The sequence below is a fragment of the Acartia tonsa genome, chromosome 10 (assembly GCF_053477335.1).
Source record: "Acartia tonsa isolate MP-2025a chromosome 10, ASM5347733v1, whole genome shotgun sequence".
NCBI classification, from domain to species: Eukaryota; Metazoa; Arthropoda; class Copepoda; order Calanoida; family Acartiidae; genus Acartia; species Acartia tonsa.
Window position 1 is genome coordinate 4,609,486 of NC_137269.1, and position 15,990 is coordinate 4,625,475.

The 15,990-nt window shown below is 30.6% G+C and overlaps 1 protein-coding gene across 1 annotated transcript in view; it reads right to left on the reverse strand.

Annotated features, from left to right (window-relative positions):
* LOC145329226 (uncharacterized) overlaps positions 1 to 15,990 on the reverse strand; it is a 145,076-nt gene that overhangs the window by 17,867 nt on the left and 111,219 nt on the right. The window contains exons 9-12 of the mRNA XM_080173273.1: positions 1,819 to 2,037; positions 1,435 to 1,500; positions 532 to 692; positions 82 to 246 (exon numbers count right to left, since the gene is read on the reverse strand). Of these exons, the coding sequence (XP_080029399.1) occupies positions 82 to 246; positions 532 to 692; positions 1,435 to 1,500; positions 1,819 to 2,037 (611 nt within the window). The remainder of the gene's footprint in view (positions 1 to 81; positions 247 to 531; positions 693 to 1,434; positions 1,501 to 1,818; positions 2,038 to 15,990) is intronic.

Below are 15,990 nucleotides of genomic sequence, written 5' to 3' on the forward strand. Positions count from 1 at the left end.
ATAAATAATTTAATATTTAAATGTGGAGATAGATACATATAAAGAGATAGAAAGATTTATAAACAGAATTTCTATATTAACCTGCTAGTCACAGCACAGCCACTATCAGGCCGTAGAAGTGAAGAAGAACCCGTAGTGCCGCTACAGTTGGACGACGACTTTCCACAATTCTCGTGCGCAGTGCTTCCAGCCACGCGGGACAATAAATGCCGCGCTACTGTTTCTGCTTTCTTACGATTGATTGATCTACAGTTATGAATATTAGTTCGCCATTTTTATGAAAAAGTAAATATAAATGATCTTTTCAAAAGGATGTATTCTTATAGAAAGAAGGGGACATTAAACTGTAACTTATATTGGTACCAAAAGTTGTACCAAAAACGTTCATTAATTTTTGTCCGTTTCTTGTCCATCGTCTTTTTCCTGGAATTCTGTCAAGATAGCACATAACCTGCTACCCTTAAACACTCAAACATCCAATTACTTTCGTACATTCAGTACACATACAAAAAACAAAATGGCGGCCATTTCCTTGTAGTTGGGGCTGAGTGTTCATGAAATAAAAATGTGGATGATGGGGGGTGTAGAGGTGGTGTACAGGTCTCTAGGAGCGCCACCAACACGTCATAAGACTCTATCATACTGTCACAGTACGACAGAGACAGTTGTAGAGCAGTGTTGTTACTCTCATACTAAAATAGATAGATAGAAAGATAGATACAAGATAAATAGATAGATAGACGTCATAGGACTCAATCATACTGTCACAGTAGGACAGAGACAGTTGTAGAGCAGTGTTGTTACTCTCATACTAAAATAGATAGATAGAAAGGTAGATACAAGATAAATAGATAGATAGACGTCATAGGACTCAATCATACTGTCGCAGTAGGACAGCGACAGTTGTAGAGCAGTACTGCTACCCTCATACTAGAATAGATAGATAGATACAAAATAGATAGATAGATAGATAGATAGATAAATAGATAGATAGACGTCATAGGACTCAATCATACTGTCACAGTAGGACAGGGACAGTTGTAGAGCAGTGCTGTTACCTTCATAATAGAATAGATAGATACATGTGTCAAAATTAGATTAATTTAAGCATCTAAAATAATCCTTGTATAAAGATAATAACGGTTAAGCCTCTAGGGGCACTTAAGGCACATTTTTAATTTAAGTTCTAAAAAGAAAAAGTAAAAAAAATAGTGAGCGGTCATCTTTTGTTGGATGGTGAAGATAACCTCCCCCAAAATAGTTAAAAACCTTCCCTGGACCTAAAAGAACCATATTGGTTCAGGAGCTGTACTAGATATAAAGGACTATACAAGACCACCTTCCCTAGTAGCTCAGTCAAAAGACTAGACTGACGGACAGACAGACATAGTAAATTATAGAGTAGCTACGCTACTAAAAAAACAAGGATTATACCTTCCCAAGTAACTCAGTCAAACTATCACAAGTACTTCTAGACTCTTCTAGGGCCAAGCTTAACACCTAAATAAAAAAATTAAAATTAAATTAAAGAAAGAAATTAGAATATATGGTTAATTTTCATAAAATTATTTAAAAGCTACATTTAAAACAGACAGAGATGCGTATAAAACAAACAGAAAGACAGACAAACAGACAGACAAACAGACAGACAAACAGACAGACAAACAGACAGACAAACAGACAGACAAACAGACAGACAAACAGACAAACAGACAGACAAACAGACAGACAGACAAACAGACAGACAAACAGACAAACAAACAGACAGACAAACAGACAGACAAACAGACAGACAAATAGACAGACGGACAAACGTACCTTGTTTTGACTCTTCAAATGTTCAACATGGCTGTTAATCTTCTCAATCTCCAGCTCAAACTCCAGGCACCGCGACGTCAAATCAAATTCGGCTTCGGCGGTCGCGAAATTTGGCGGCAAAGGCGATGAAACAGCGGCGGCGGTACCAGGGAATGTAGGGGAGGTGGGGGAGGCTGTGGAGGGGAAGGGGGAGGTGGCGGTCGGGGTAGCCCCTTGCTCCTAAATAGATAGATAGTTACCTAGGGTGATTAATTGATAGATAAATAGTAAACTAATGTGATAAATTGATAGATAGATATTATAATTAAATGAATAGATGAGGGTATCTATCTATTTATATTCTATCTATATCTATGTATATTTGACTCTCGGAACCGAAATGTATCAAATTATACCCCACTCTCTCTCTCTGTCTAACTGTCTATGTCACTCTTATCTATCTATCTCTCTATCCATCTATCTATTTATCTACTCTGAACTACCTATCTGTATCTATTTATATTTGGCTCTCGGAGTCGAAATGTAACAAACTATACCTCTCTCTATATTTTCCTCTCTCAAACTAACTATCTATCTACTTCTATCTATTTATATTTGGCTCTAGGAGCCGGAATGTATTAAACTATTACTTTACCCCCCTTATCTCCCCCTCTCTATCTCTATCTATTTATATTTGGCTCTCGGAGCCGAAATGTATCAACTACCCACCCCCCTTTATCTCAATCCATCTCGCTCTCTATCCATATATCTATCTCTCTCTATTTATATTTGACTCTCGGAGCCGAAATGTATCAACTACCTCTCCCGCTTTTTCTCTATCCATCTATCTCTCTCTCTCTTTATCATCCATCTATCTATCTCTATCTATTTATATTTGACTCTCGGAGCCGAAATGTATCAAACTATAAACAAACAGTAAACGCTTTACAGAGACTAAAAATAATCTAAATAATATACTTCAGAAATCTATATATCCAGGGATCTAAAGGGATAAGACAATGGATGATAAATTAGTTCGTATCCACAATGCTGATTATCAAAATCACCCTTAATATAAGTATAAATTGTTGGTTGAAAAGTTTGGACACTACTAGATTGAAACCAACCAATCAAAATGCATAGGGGTACCCAAAGTTTTTAAGCTAACGGAGAAGAAAACTTCGTTACAAAAACATTGGGTTCCTTAATATGTATTTTATTTCCGATGTTTGAAAGTTTTTAGTTTCTGATTAAAAGGAACAAATGTTTATAGCAAGTTAAACAGATACTTGTAAAAGTAGCGATAACCTATTTTTTTAAACATTCAGGAAGGGGAGCGCACATTTTTCAAAAGAAGAGTTACACAATTTTCATGGGCATACGGATAAAAACTGATATCTCCTAGTCATAATTTTCAAAAAATAACGGGAATGAAAGAAAATTTGGGGTGTTCATGTTTATCTAGATAACTGGACAAAGTGTATCAAAAGTCAGCCAAGTGATGTCATAAAAATGAGAGAGATGAGAGGAAAAGTGGGAAGGAAAACCTCTAAAAAAGAAATGGATATTCCCTCACTTTTGTGAGGTCACATGGCTGATTTTTTAGACACTTTGTCCAGTTTCTTATCTAAGTGTGATTTTACTTTTCTCTGCCCAAAATAGGAATACACTTTCCTTGTACAGTGTGTTTTTTTATGAGAACTTTTTTGAAAGCAATTTTACCCCACTTATAGTTATCAGAATTTAATGATTAATGGCTTATTTTCTTTGTTTTTTAATGCAATTAATAGAACACCAAAAAAATATTTCAGTTTTTATCTAAAAAGTACAGTAAAATCTAAAATTTAAAACTTAGGTGTCAACGTCTAAAAATGGTTTTAGCACATTTTTCTTATGCTCAAATTTTCAACCTTTTGCAAGAATGGATGCTAAACACTTCAAACTTAAGATATAGAGCTAAAAATGTATACAGATACTATTAGGGACATGTACTAGAACATATCAAAGTTTGAAGGTCATATCTCAACAAGGGAGGGAGTACTAGCCCCCCAAAGTCGACTACAAAATTTGCATATTTTTCTTTAATATTTTCATTAATATTCCTAAAAATTGAATAATTATTTATCATATTATGGACAGCTTTCAGCAGATATTAAAATGAGAAATCACAAAATTAAAACCAGTTATGTTAGCCCTGAAGGGTCAAAGGCACAGGCTAACAAAGCTAGTATTAATTTTATGACTTTTATTTTAATATTCTTTAAAATTGTCTGTAATATGAAGCTACACATGATTCTTCATTATGGCTGAGAAATGGTTCTAATCCAGCAGATATTTATCAATTTCAATGCTATACTGGAAAGATTAATTACTTGGGCTTGTGAAAAAACTATGTAAGTATCTATGTCAAAAAAGTTCTGAATTTTTTTTTTTGCGTTTTTTTTCAATAAAAGATTGAACATATAAAAACTAACAGAAACTAGTTGAAAAGAAGCAATGCTAATGAAAAACTATTTTTTATGTAAAAAAAAACTTGTTCTTAGTTACTTTAACCAGATACACTTTAATCTGTTTGTCTTGTAAATTTTTATTGCCAAGCTTAAATGGAAAAATTGGTGGAACGCCCCTATTTTTTTTTTTTTTTTAATAGTAGCAAGGCTATTCTATAACAAGGGTATATCCGTCTGTACATCTGTCCACTTTTTTACTGTTAAACTAGTTTTATCAAAACTTTTCGAATCTTAAATTTTAATCTACAGAAAGGGTAATTTTGTTTATCTTAAATCAACTTAACGTCTAATTCCTTAAGAACTCTGTTTATTACGAACTAGCGGTATTGCCTCTAGCCTCTAGAGTGGCCTTATCTAAGGGTAGCTATTTGGAATGAAATAGCCTAAAACTAACCCAAAATGTGTGCAAAGCTTCTTTCAAAAGAACATAATTTAATCGGTATTATTATCGAGATATATTGCTACAAACAGAAAAACCATTATATCTTTCTAAACTATGGAATTTTTAATAGCGAAGCTACTCTATAATTTGAAATGTCCGTCTGTCTTAGTTTGGGGGAAACGTGATTTTCTCGGCTCCTATGAAAGATAAAAGGCTGAAGTTTTTTGACAACATTCCCATCATTAAGGAGCCTAATTAACTAAAAAACATCAATGGCGGTCGGACCCCTTTTTTTAGCAGGTTTTAGGCTTTTTTTGTATTTTTCACATTTTTTCTCCATATCTTTGGTGTTTATGGTTTATGAGAAGATTTTGTGTTTGTTATACTTTTAAATTTTTACATCAAATCTTGTTAACGGGGAAGGAGAGGACATTGGGCTGTTTATTATACTAGTGTCCAAAGTTTTGTAATAATGTTTTCTTATTTGTTGGCTTAACAACTTTAGGGACTTTTATTAGATTTTGATTGGTTGATTCATACTGTTGAATGTCCAAAAGTTTCTAATTGTAATCTAAATAAGGGGTTATTTTGTGTAACATCATTGGGGATGTAAATCAATTTGTCGGGCATTATCTTATCCCTTTAGATCCCTGTCATGACAATATACGGGGTCACCCAATTAAAATGTCTTAAAATATTGTAAATGTTGGATAAAATTGCTCCCATCCTTATAAAAAAGTAACAGGATGTCTGTATGTTTGTCTGTATCGAAGAATTATGCTAACCGCTAATCCAATATGGTTCTCTGTTACAGTGAAGCTTCTAATAGGTCCAGGGAAGGATTCTAAATATTTGGTGGAGGGTAACACAACTCTTCAAAAAGAAATTGAACTAGATTTTGTCTTTTTCTTTTTAAAACTAAAGGAAAAGTAGAGGGTCAACTTAACCCCAATCACCATCACTTAAATGACCCTACAGGCCTCTACGGGCGTAACCACTCCCTAGTAATCTCAAAACGTGTAAGTAAGCAATTAACATTTTTTTTGGCTTACTTAAATGTGCCATTGTGCCATTTTTGTGGTAAATTACTGATAAGCCATAAAGAATACTAATTGCTTACTTATATCAGCATTCTACAACAATTTGGTCTTACTTGTGAGATAAAAGAGGGTGGAGTAAATAAATACTCAGTCATTTACAGTAAAAGTGGCTTATATAAGTTGAAGTGAAGAAAAAGAAGGAGGAGTAATAATTAATCCCTTCCTTCCTGTAAGCAGTTTATGAAAAAAAGAGAAGATTTGGCTGATATAAGCCAAATAAGCAACAAATGTGATTAATTGCTTATAAGTAATTTATCCAAAAATTGCATGATTTGGTATATAAGCCAAATAAGCATTTATTGTGATTGATTGCTTGTAAGTAATTAATCAACAAATTGGATGATTTGGTATATAAGCCAAATAAGCATTTATTGTGATTGATTGCTTATAAGTAATCTATCAAAAAATAGCATGATTTGGTATATAAGCCAAATAAGCAATCATTTTCATTGATTGCTTATAAGTAATTTATGAAAAAATAGCATGATTTGGTATATAAGCCAAATAAGCAATCATTTTCATTGACTGCTTATAAGTAATTTATGAAAAAACAGCATGATTTGGTATATAAGCCAAATAAGCAATCATTTTCATTGATTGCTTGTAAGTAATCTATCAAAAAATTGCATGATTTGGTATATAAGCCAAATAAGCATTTATCGTGATTGATTACTTATAAGTAATTTATGAAAAAATTGCATGATTTGGTATATAAGCCAAATAAGCAATCATTTTTATAGATTGCTTGTAAGTAATTTATCAAAAAATTGTATGATTTAGTATATAAGCCAAATAAGCAATCATTTTCATTGATTGCTTGTAAGTAATTTATCAAAAAATTGTATGATTTAGTATATAAGCCAAATAAGCATTTGTTGTGATTGATTGCTTATAAGTAATCTATCAAAAAATTGCATGATTTGGTATATAAGCCAAATAAGCAATCATTTTCATTGATTGCTTATAAGTAATTTATGAAAAAATAGCACGATTTGGTATATAAGCCAAATAAGCAATCATTTTCATTGATTGCTTATAAGTAATTTATGAAAAAATAGCATGATTTGGTATTTAAGCCAAATAAGCAATCATTTTCATTGATTGCTTATAAGTAATTTATGAAAAAACAGCATGATTTGGTATATAAGCCAAATAAGCAATCATTTTCATTGATTGCTTGTAAGTAATCTATCAAAAAATTGCATGATTTGGTATATAAGCCAAATAAGCATTTATCGTGATTGATTACTTATAAGTAATCTATCAATAAATTGTATGATTTGGTATATAAGCCAAATAAGCATTTATTGTGATTGATTACTTATAAGAAATTTATCAAAAAATTGCATGATTTGGTATATAAGCCAAATAAGCAATCATTTTCATTGATTGCTTGTAAGTAATTTATCAAAAAATTGTATGATTTAGTATATAAGCCAAATAAGCATTTATTGTGATTGATTGCTTATAAGTAATCTATCAAAAAATTGCATGATTTGGTATATAAGCCAAATAAGCATTTATTGTGATTGATTGCTTATAAGTAATCTATCAATAAATTGCATGATTTGGTATATAAGCCAAATAAGCATTTATTGTGATTGATTACTTATAAGTAATTTATCAAAAAATTGCATGATTTGGTATATAAGCCAAATAAGCAATCATTTTCATTGATTGCTTGTAAGTAATTTATCAAAAAATTGTATGATTTAGTATATAAGCCAAATAAGCATTTATTGTAATTGATTGCTTATAAGTAATCTATCAAAAAATTGCATGATTTGGTATATAAGCCAAAGAGGCAATCATTTTCATTGATTGCTTATAAGTAATTTATGAAAAAATAGCATGGTTTGGTATATAAGCCAAATAAGCAATCATTTTCATTGATTGCTTGTAAGTAATTTATCAAAAAATTGCATGATTAGGTATATAAGCCAAATAAGCAATACATGTGATTGATTGATTATATGTAATATATCAAGAAATTGCATGATTTGGTATACAAGCCAAATAAGCATTTATTGTGATTGATTGCTTATAAGTAATCTATCAATAAATTGCATGATTTGATATATAAGCCAAATAAGCATTTATTGTGATTGATTACTAATAAGTAATTTATCAAAAAATTGCATGATTTGGTATATAAGCCAAATAAGCAACCATTTTCATTGATTGCTTGTAAGTAATTTATCAAAAAATTGGATGATTTAGTATATAAGCCGAATAAGCATTTATTGTGATTGATTGCTTATAAGTAATCTATCAAAAAATTGCATGATTTGGTATATAAGCCAAATAAGCATTTATTGTGATTGATTGCTTATGAGTAATTTATCAAAAAATTGCATGATTTGGTATGTAAGAAAATAATCAAAAATTTTGATGGATTGCATATAAGTAATTTCTCAAAACATACCATAAATTGTTAAATAAGCCAATAAAATTTAGGTCTCTGGCTGTAATAGAAGCCACAATATTCATGATATATGTCTATAGTAAAAGCCAGACAAAAAATCAGTCAGTAAATTGGTCAGGGAGCAGCAAATGGTCATAATACCACTTTTCTCAGACGTTCATTGATATCTCAGTATTCACAAATTAAAACTAATAAAAACACGATATTTCATTGTCAAAATCTCTTTTAAAAATTTGGTTTAATTTACGATTGTAAGCAAAAAATCATAGTTGAAACAAATTAAAATTATACAAGCTCAGCTGTGATTGATTGTAAAGCTGATTCAGCGTTCTGATTGGGTGGAAATACTACAGTACAATCAGTACAATGAAAGTTAAACTGAATATTTTTTAATGATTTTGGCTATAAAATTAGTTATTTTTATTGTAAAAATATAATTATTTACTGACAACCTAAATATATGATGTAAATAATCTTAAATTTTGTTTCAAGGCAATTTCTAACATGAGCAATGAAAATCTTTCAAAATTTTCAGTATACACGGTGTTTTAGAAAAAACTGCGTTTTCCGTTTTTCTGACACAACCAGAAAGATTACAGAAAAAAAGATTATATGTCCTTATTCTCTGTAAAAAAAAGTACATCAAATTTATAACAGGTGTTTTTCATTATCTCTAAAAATACGTCCTCTATGATAGGTACCTAGTTTCCAAAAATGCTTTATGTGAAAAATGTTGTGCAAGAAAACTTAAAATAACTCTTCTATTATGTATAAAAAAATCATAGAATTTCAATATTAATTTAGAAAAAGGTATAAGAAAAGTACCTTAATGAGTTTTAAAGGTGAAATGCTTTTTAGCTCCTCACAAAAGCATTTTTAAGAAACTGCAATTTGTCATTTTTTCACATTTCTTGATTGTGATGCATTTGCAGTAAAAGAATCTTCTTTAATAACGTAGGTTATAGTAAAAAGAAAAAAACTCCTTTTTATTTGACAAAAAAATCTCTAATGACAAAAAAGTTATTGAAGTTTGAATTTTTTTATTAAAGCATTTAATTACAAATTATGAATAAATTATGAGTTTATATCTTAAAGGAAGCCTGCAAGAAATACCACGCTTTAACTGCTGAAAGACTGCCACAAGTAGACCAAATACCCCAAATTTGAAGCCTTCAGCTTCTATAACAAAAAAGTTCTAGGCATTTTAAAATGACATTTTATGTACAATGAAAATTTTGAAAGAATTGCAATGCTCATGTTGAAAACTTTGAAATTAAACTACGTGGCCTAGAAACAAAATTATAAGCATATTTTTGTCATAAATTTAGGTTTCCAGTAACTAATTATATTTTTACAATAAAAATACCCATTTTTATAGTCAAAATCATTAAAAAAAATTAGGTTTTACTTGCGTTGTACCGAATGTACTGTAGCCAATCAGAAGGCTGAATCAGCTTAACAACCAATCACAGCTAAGCTTGTATTAGTTTACCCCTTTGTTTCCGCTATGATTTTCGTTTAAAAATGCAATTTAAATCAAATTTTTTTCATAGATTTTGACTATGAAATGTGTTGTTTTTATTGTAAAAATGTAATCAGTTACAGGCAATCTAAGTTTCTGCCAAAGATAAGGTTATAATTTTGTGTCTAGGCGACGTAATTTAATATTGTTTTTTCTTTTATAAGCATTGGAAATCTTTCAAAAATTCCATTGTACATAAAATGCTATTTTGAAATGCCTAGAACTTTTTTGTTATTGAAGCTGAAGGCTTTAAATTTGGGGTATTGGGTCTTCTTGTGGCAGTCTTTCAGCAGTTAAAGCGTGTTATTTCTTGCAGGCGTCCTTTAACCTGTCAATCAAATTAAAGGATTATAGGAATAAATGAGGGGTGGGGATTTATGAACATGAGCAATTTTTAAGGTCATGTTTCTTAAGTATACAAAAAGAAAACTGAATATTTGTTTTCAGTGAGGGAATTTTAAATGAAATTTTTAGTGTAATTGGTAGAAAATTGTATTGGCCGTATTAAGATGTTGTTTTCAAGTGAATACTTTTTTGAAAACCAACCTTAAGGCATAAAATTCTACCAGAAAAAAGCATCATATGCATCTTTTGAAATATTTATGCTTTAAAATGCGCCGTTATTTTCAGAGATATTAAAAAAAAAAAAACCTAACAATTTCGATGCATATTTTTATAGAGAATATTGACATATAATTATTTTTTTGTACTACTAATGGTTGTTTCCCAAATTTGGAAAACGCAGTTTTTTTTGAAATGCCCTGTATATAAAATGCTATTTTAAAATGCCTACAGCTTTTTTGATGTTAAAGATAAAGTGTTCAAATTTGGGGTATTATATCTACTTGTGGCAGTTAGATCGATGTATTTTTTGAAGGCTTCCTTTAAACAATATTCAGTATTTAAACCTTTTTACAACAAATTTACTTAAAATTAGGGTTAAGGAGGATACTTTTCTGGCTGATTTCAAATGCTGGATATCTGGTATATCGAATATCCGGCAAATTACTGGATATCCTGCCAAAATATCCAATATACAGCAGGATAACCTGATATTGAAGTAGCCAAAAAAAATTTTTTAAACTGGGTTTTAAAATTAAGGTTAAAACTTAAATATTAAGTAAATATTAAATGATCTTTCTTCTAAGCAATTAATCTAATGAACTCTTACTACTCTTAATCTGTAATATTAACCCCTAACAGTTGGAGGATGAGCTGGGAGGTGGGGTTGAACATCCGCCCCCCACCTCTGTTTTTTTTCTATATCATTTTGTCTGTATGAAAGGTAAAGGGCTATAACTGAGTGACTTTTGAATATGGGTATGACACGTAACTGAGAGTTGGAATTTTTTGAATACCTCCTTCCTGGCGGGCACAGGATGCCAGCAAACCTGGCAAGGTCATTCAGTTAAAAAGTAAAAGTATTTTTTTACTTAAACAAAGCATTTCATGTTATCAATTACTAAAATATCCTTTAGTCGTACATCCTCATATGAAATATAGGTGTTCAGGTCAATTTCAGGTTCCAGATATAATCCTGCAATCGTTCTTCTAGCTTTAATAATAAGAAAATTAAAGCCATTTAAAATTTAAAAAAAACAAGAAATTTTTGTTGTTAAGTATAAAAGATTATATTGCTGAATAGTTTCAATATCTAGTATCCAGCAGGATATTGAAAATGGCCAGATATCCATCCAAACAAGATATACAGCCCAATACTTTTTAAAATTTTGTTTCAACTTTTACACCTACATTTATAATCTAAAGGGTGTAGAAAAAAAACAAAACAATTGCTTCACTTTTTAGTAGCGAAGCTACTTTATAATTCACTTTGTCTATCCGTCCGTATATCAGTCAGTCAGTCAGTAATGCTGTATGGGAACCATGATTTTCTCGGCTCCTATTAGAGATAGACAGATAATATTTTTAGTTAAGATTACCATGACATATGCGCATAAAATCTATAAATTGTTTTGTCCTTCTTTCTATAAATTTGGGTGCTAGATCAATTTCTAAATAAATTCAAGTTCTACATTAGGGTACACAGGCATGTTGCATATCAAAATGACCGCATTGAAATGCTGATTACAGATCTGAAAACCGTTTTGAAAAATATTGATTCAGTCTGAAATGATTTTCAATTAACCTACTAAAATTAACAATTTTGACTAAATCAGCTGTTTTTAGGTACTTAATGAGATCTTATTCGAACTAGGAGCAATATTTTTCAAAACGAATTTCAGATTCGTAATCAGCATTTCAATGCGGTCATTTTGATATGCAACATGCCTGTGTTTGAAGGAATTTAAATTTTTGGTTTTATAAGGGGGTGGGTACTATTTATACCCCCCGCGCGCCAGCAGCCATAAGAGCCAAGTCACTTTTGAAACTTGAATGGGGATTATCATACATATATATGACTTCCACAACTTATGATAACAGTAAAATCTAAAAAAAGGGTGAAATGGGCCCACCCTATTCTACATATTTCCATCAAGTTTTATTAAGATGCCTTTATTTATTGGGGCTCTAGATCAATTCCTAGATTTTTAGGTTTTCATGATTTTTTTTATCCCTATATAAGATAGACAGATGAAATATTTAGGAATTGAATAAGTTTAAACTTTACATATTTTCAATAAATTTTATTAAGATACCCTTATTAGTTAGTGTGCTAGATCGATTCCTAGTTTTTAAAGGTTTTGTGTTTTTCTTAAAGGTTTCGGGATTTTTATTATTGAAGTTTTTTATAACATGCACTGGTTCCATTGGAATTCAGCCCACAAGGGATTCAACCCACAGAATTCAGCCCAGCAGGATTCAACCCAACAGGATTCAACCCATGGGATTTTGCCAACACGTAATTCAGCCCACACGGGACTCAACCCATGGAATTCAGTCCATATGTGACTCAATCCACGGAATTCAGTCCATACGGGACTCAACCCACGGAATTCAGTCCACACCTTATTCAACCCATTATATATGTAAAATTACTAGTTTGAAAAAAAATATTTTTTTTTAATTTGAGAACTAAATTTTCTAAAAAATTTTTTCAAAAGTTTTGAAAAAAGTTTATGTAATTTTTTTTTATTGTAGAAATTATTTTTTTAAATATGCTTTATAAAAAAATTCTCAGTTTTAAAAACAAATAATTTTTTTTCTTTGAGAAACAAATTTTTAGAAAATAATTCTTTTTTCTCAATTTTTTTTATAAAGCATATTTAAAAAAATAATTTCTACAATAAAAAAATTTACATAAACTTTTTTCAAAACATTTTTTAAAAAATTTTCTTAAAATTTAGTTCTTAAATTATAAAAAAATATTTTTTTTCAAACTGGTAATTTTACATATATAATTTGCAAAATTGGTTAAGTTCAGACAACAATTGTACTTTTGAGGGGAAGTAGTTACCATTTAGGAGAATACTCACCCACCCTCCTTTTACTGATTGTTATTTTTTTGACATTTATTTAAATAATGTAAATTAAAAGAGGGGACAATTAGCTGTTTTTCACACTAGTCCCCAAAGTTTTATAATTTTTCTTCTTCAAAATTTAGTGAATTTAATTGGTTGGATTATTAAGTTGAGTGTTTCAACGTTTCAACCACTAATTTAACTCTACAGAAGGGAGAATTTTGTGTATCATTATATCATCATAAATTTTTCGGTCATTGTCTTATTACTATAGATTCCTGATCAAAAGTCATTTCAAGGGTGTTAATAGTAGCACAACTTCTCTATAAATAGGTAGGGAGGGTACATTGAACTGTAAATTATACTGGTACCCAAAATTAAAAATTGTTCTCTTATTTATTGGCCTAAAAACTTTAAGGACTTTTATTATATTGTCTGTGTTATTCTTAGTGTTTTAGTAGCAATGATACTTTAAAAACTTTGGGGACTTTAGTAAATTATGATTGGTTGTTTTATTATGTTGAGTGTTCAAACTTTTCAATCACTAATTTTAAGCTAAAGAAGGAGTAATTATGAGTATCAACATAGGGTGTGTACATTATTTCTTCAGCCATTACATTGTCTGATCCATCTTCTATAATAAACTTTGTCTGTCCAAAGATCATAAAATACCAAACTTACTTGGTCAGTCAATCTGTTGATCATGCTTGTTAAGCATTTATATATATGATCTTTACTTGTTGCTACGCCTCTAAAAGGCCTCTAGGGGCACTTGAGTTTAGGGAGGAAGGAACTCAACCCTCCCCATTCCAAGTTTGGTATTAAAAAAGGTAAAATAAAACTTTGTTCTACAGACAGACACAGATAGACATCTTGTTACTTTTATATAAGGATATATCAAGGTCTTATCTAATGGCGATTTCTCTTAGTAGGGTGGTTGTACCTACCAGCAACATAGTTATAAAACTTTTCCCTCAAAGAAGCTAAAAATAAAAAAACACGTTCCTTATATCTGATGCTAACGCCGTAATTGTGCATCTAACGTGGATTTTACTAATGACAACTTTTGTTGGGCTCTTGATGTTCTAGAAAAAAGTATTTTTATGTCAAGTCCTTAAAATAACTCCCAATACCACTTTTATGGGTTGATAAGTTTCGAACAAATGTTTACGTCGCCGAAAATTGCCGTCACTGCCGTAACGAAGCATCGTAGGCAAATGACACAGAATTTAACTTTGATCAGGCTTGGTCAGTTCTACAATATTGTATTTTATGATGACAGCCGTAAAACGACTCCATCTATGAGTTTTGTTAGAACAAAAAGTGTAAATGTACAGTCAGCTTGAATTTTAAAAAAGAAGCCTAGTTTTGTGTGTGTGTGTGTGTGATTGCGCTGGTCAACACAATAGCGTGTCGTGTCAGTATGATAAAGGTATTCAAGAGAGTAACAGAACAGTGTCTGTGAATTATATGTGCAATATATTTTTTTATAGTGAAAATTATTAGTTTATGAAAGAAACTTGTGTGAATTCTAATTCTTTTTTTGATGGTACATTTTAAACAACAAAGATATTCAGTAATAATTTTAAGAATATCTAAGTTGTTATAAACCGTAACATTAAGTTAAAACTACGCATAAAATTGAACCAAGCCAAACTTTATTGCAAAGGAAACTATGAAAGATTATCAAGGTTGGACTTTTTTTTAGGTTTTTAAATTATGTACATGTATTTTCTTCTTAGGCGAATGTACGGGACAGACGTAAAGACCCTTTTTATAAGATTATTAATATTAAAACTTAAATTGGATTAGTTTTTTTATTGTATGGTCTGTAATATGATTCTATCCTTATTTTTTCAGTATGGTTGAGAACCGGTTCTAATCCAGCGGATATTAATCCGTTTCGAAGCCATACTGGAAAATCAATTATACATTTTAACAGCAAAGCTTCTCTATACTTCGTGTCGGTACGTCCGTTCGTAAGCCCATATCGATTTAAATGTTTGCTTTATAACGAGGTATCAGAATGTTCATACATCTATATTGAAATTTAACCTTTTTGACAAAAAAAATATTTATCTTATTCATTTTATTATAGAATGCTAATTCTTATTAAAACTAGGTACAATGTTATAAGCATCTTTATAAACATGTCCTAACAATGTAAGATGTCCTGGAGCAGTAACATGTTTATTCCGTTATGCAACTCTTATACAATTGTTAATGTTCATTTCAGAGCTTCGATTTTATGGATGTTGTTTCTCTGATATTTATCAGGGATCTAATGGGATAAGACAATGGCCGATAAATTGATGTACATCTCCATTGATATTTGATAATTCACAAAATTATGACTTCTGTAGATTACAATAAGTAGTTGAAACTTCTGGACTCTCAACTTAATAAACCAACCAATCGAAGTTTAATAAAAGTCCATTATCTGACCCATTTTATTCAAGTCAGAATTTAGTTCATAACATTTTTTGTCCATTGTTCCATCCCTGTAGATATATATACTAATATATATTTAAAGTGATTTTTTTATATTGGACACCTGTTGTTTCCAATATGGCTTTGTAACCAATTAATTTCCGCTGGATTAGAACCGGTTCTCAGCGATGTATAGCATCTTATTACATTACAGACAAATTTCCCATGAATATCAAAAAATGAAATTATAAAATTATTACCAGTTTTGTTAGCCCAGGCTTTCAGCCTCTTGGTTAGGTAATCGGTATATCCCTGCATTTTACTTCCAATTTACTATATTTATAACTAGCGGCTGTGCCTCAGCTAGGACCTTTGCCTTCATCTAACAATTTCTTAGATTATTAT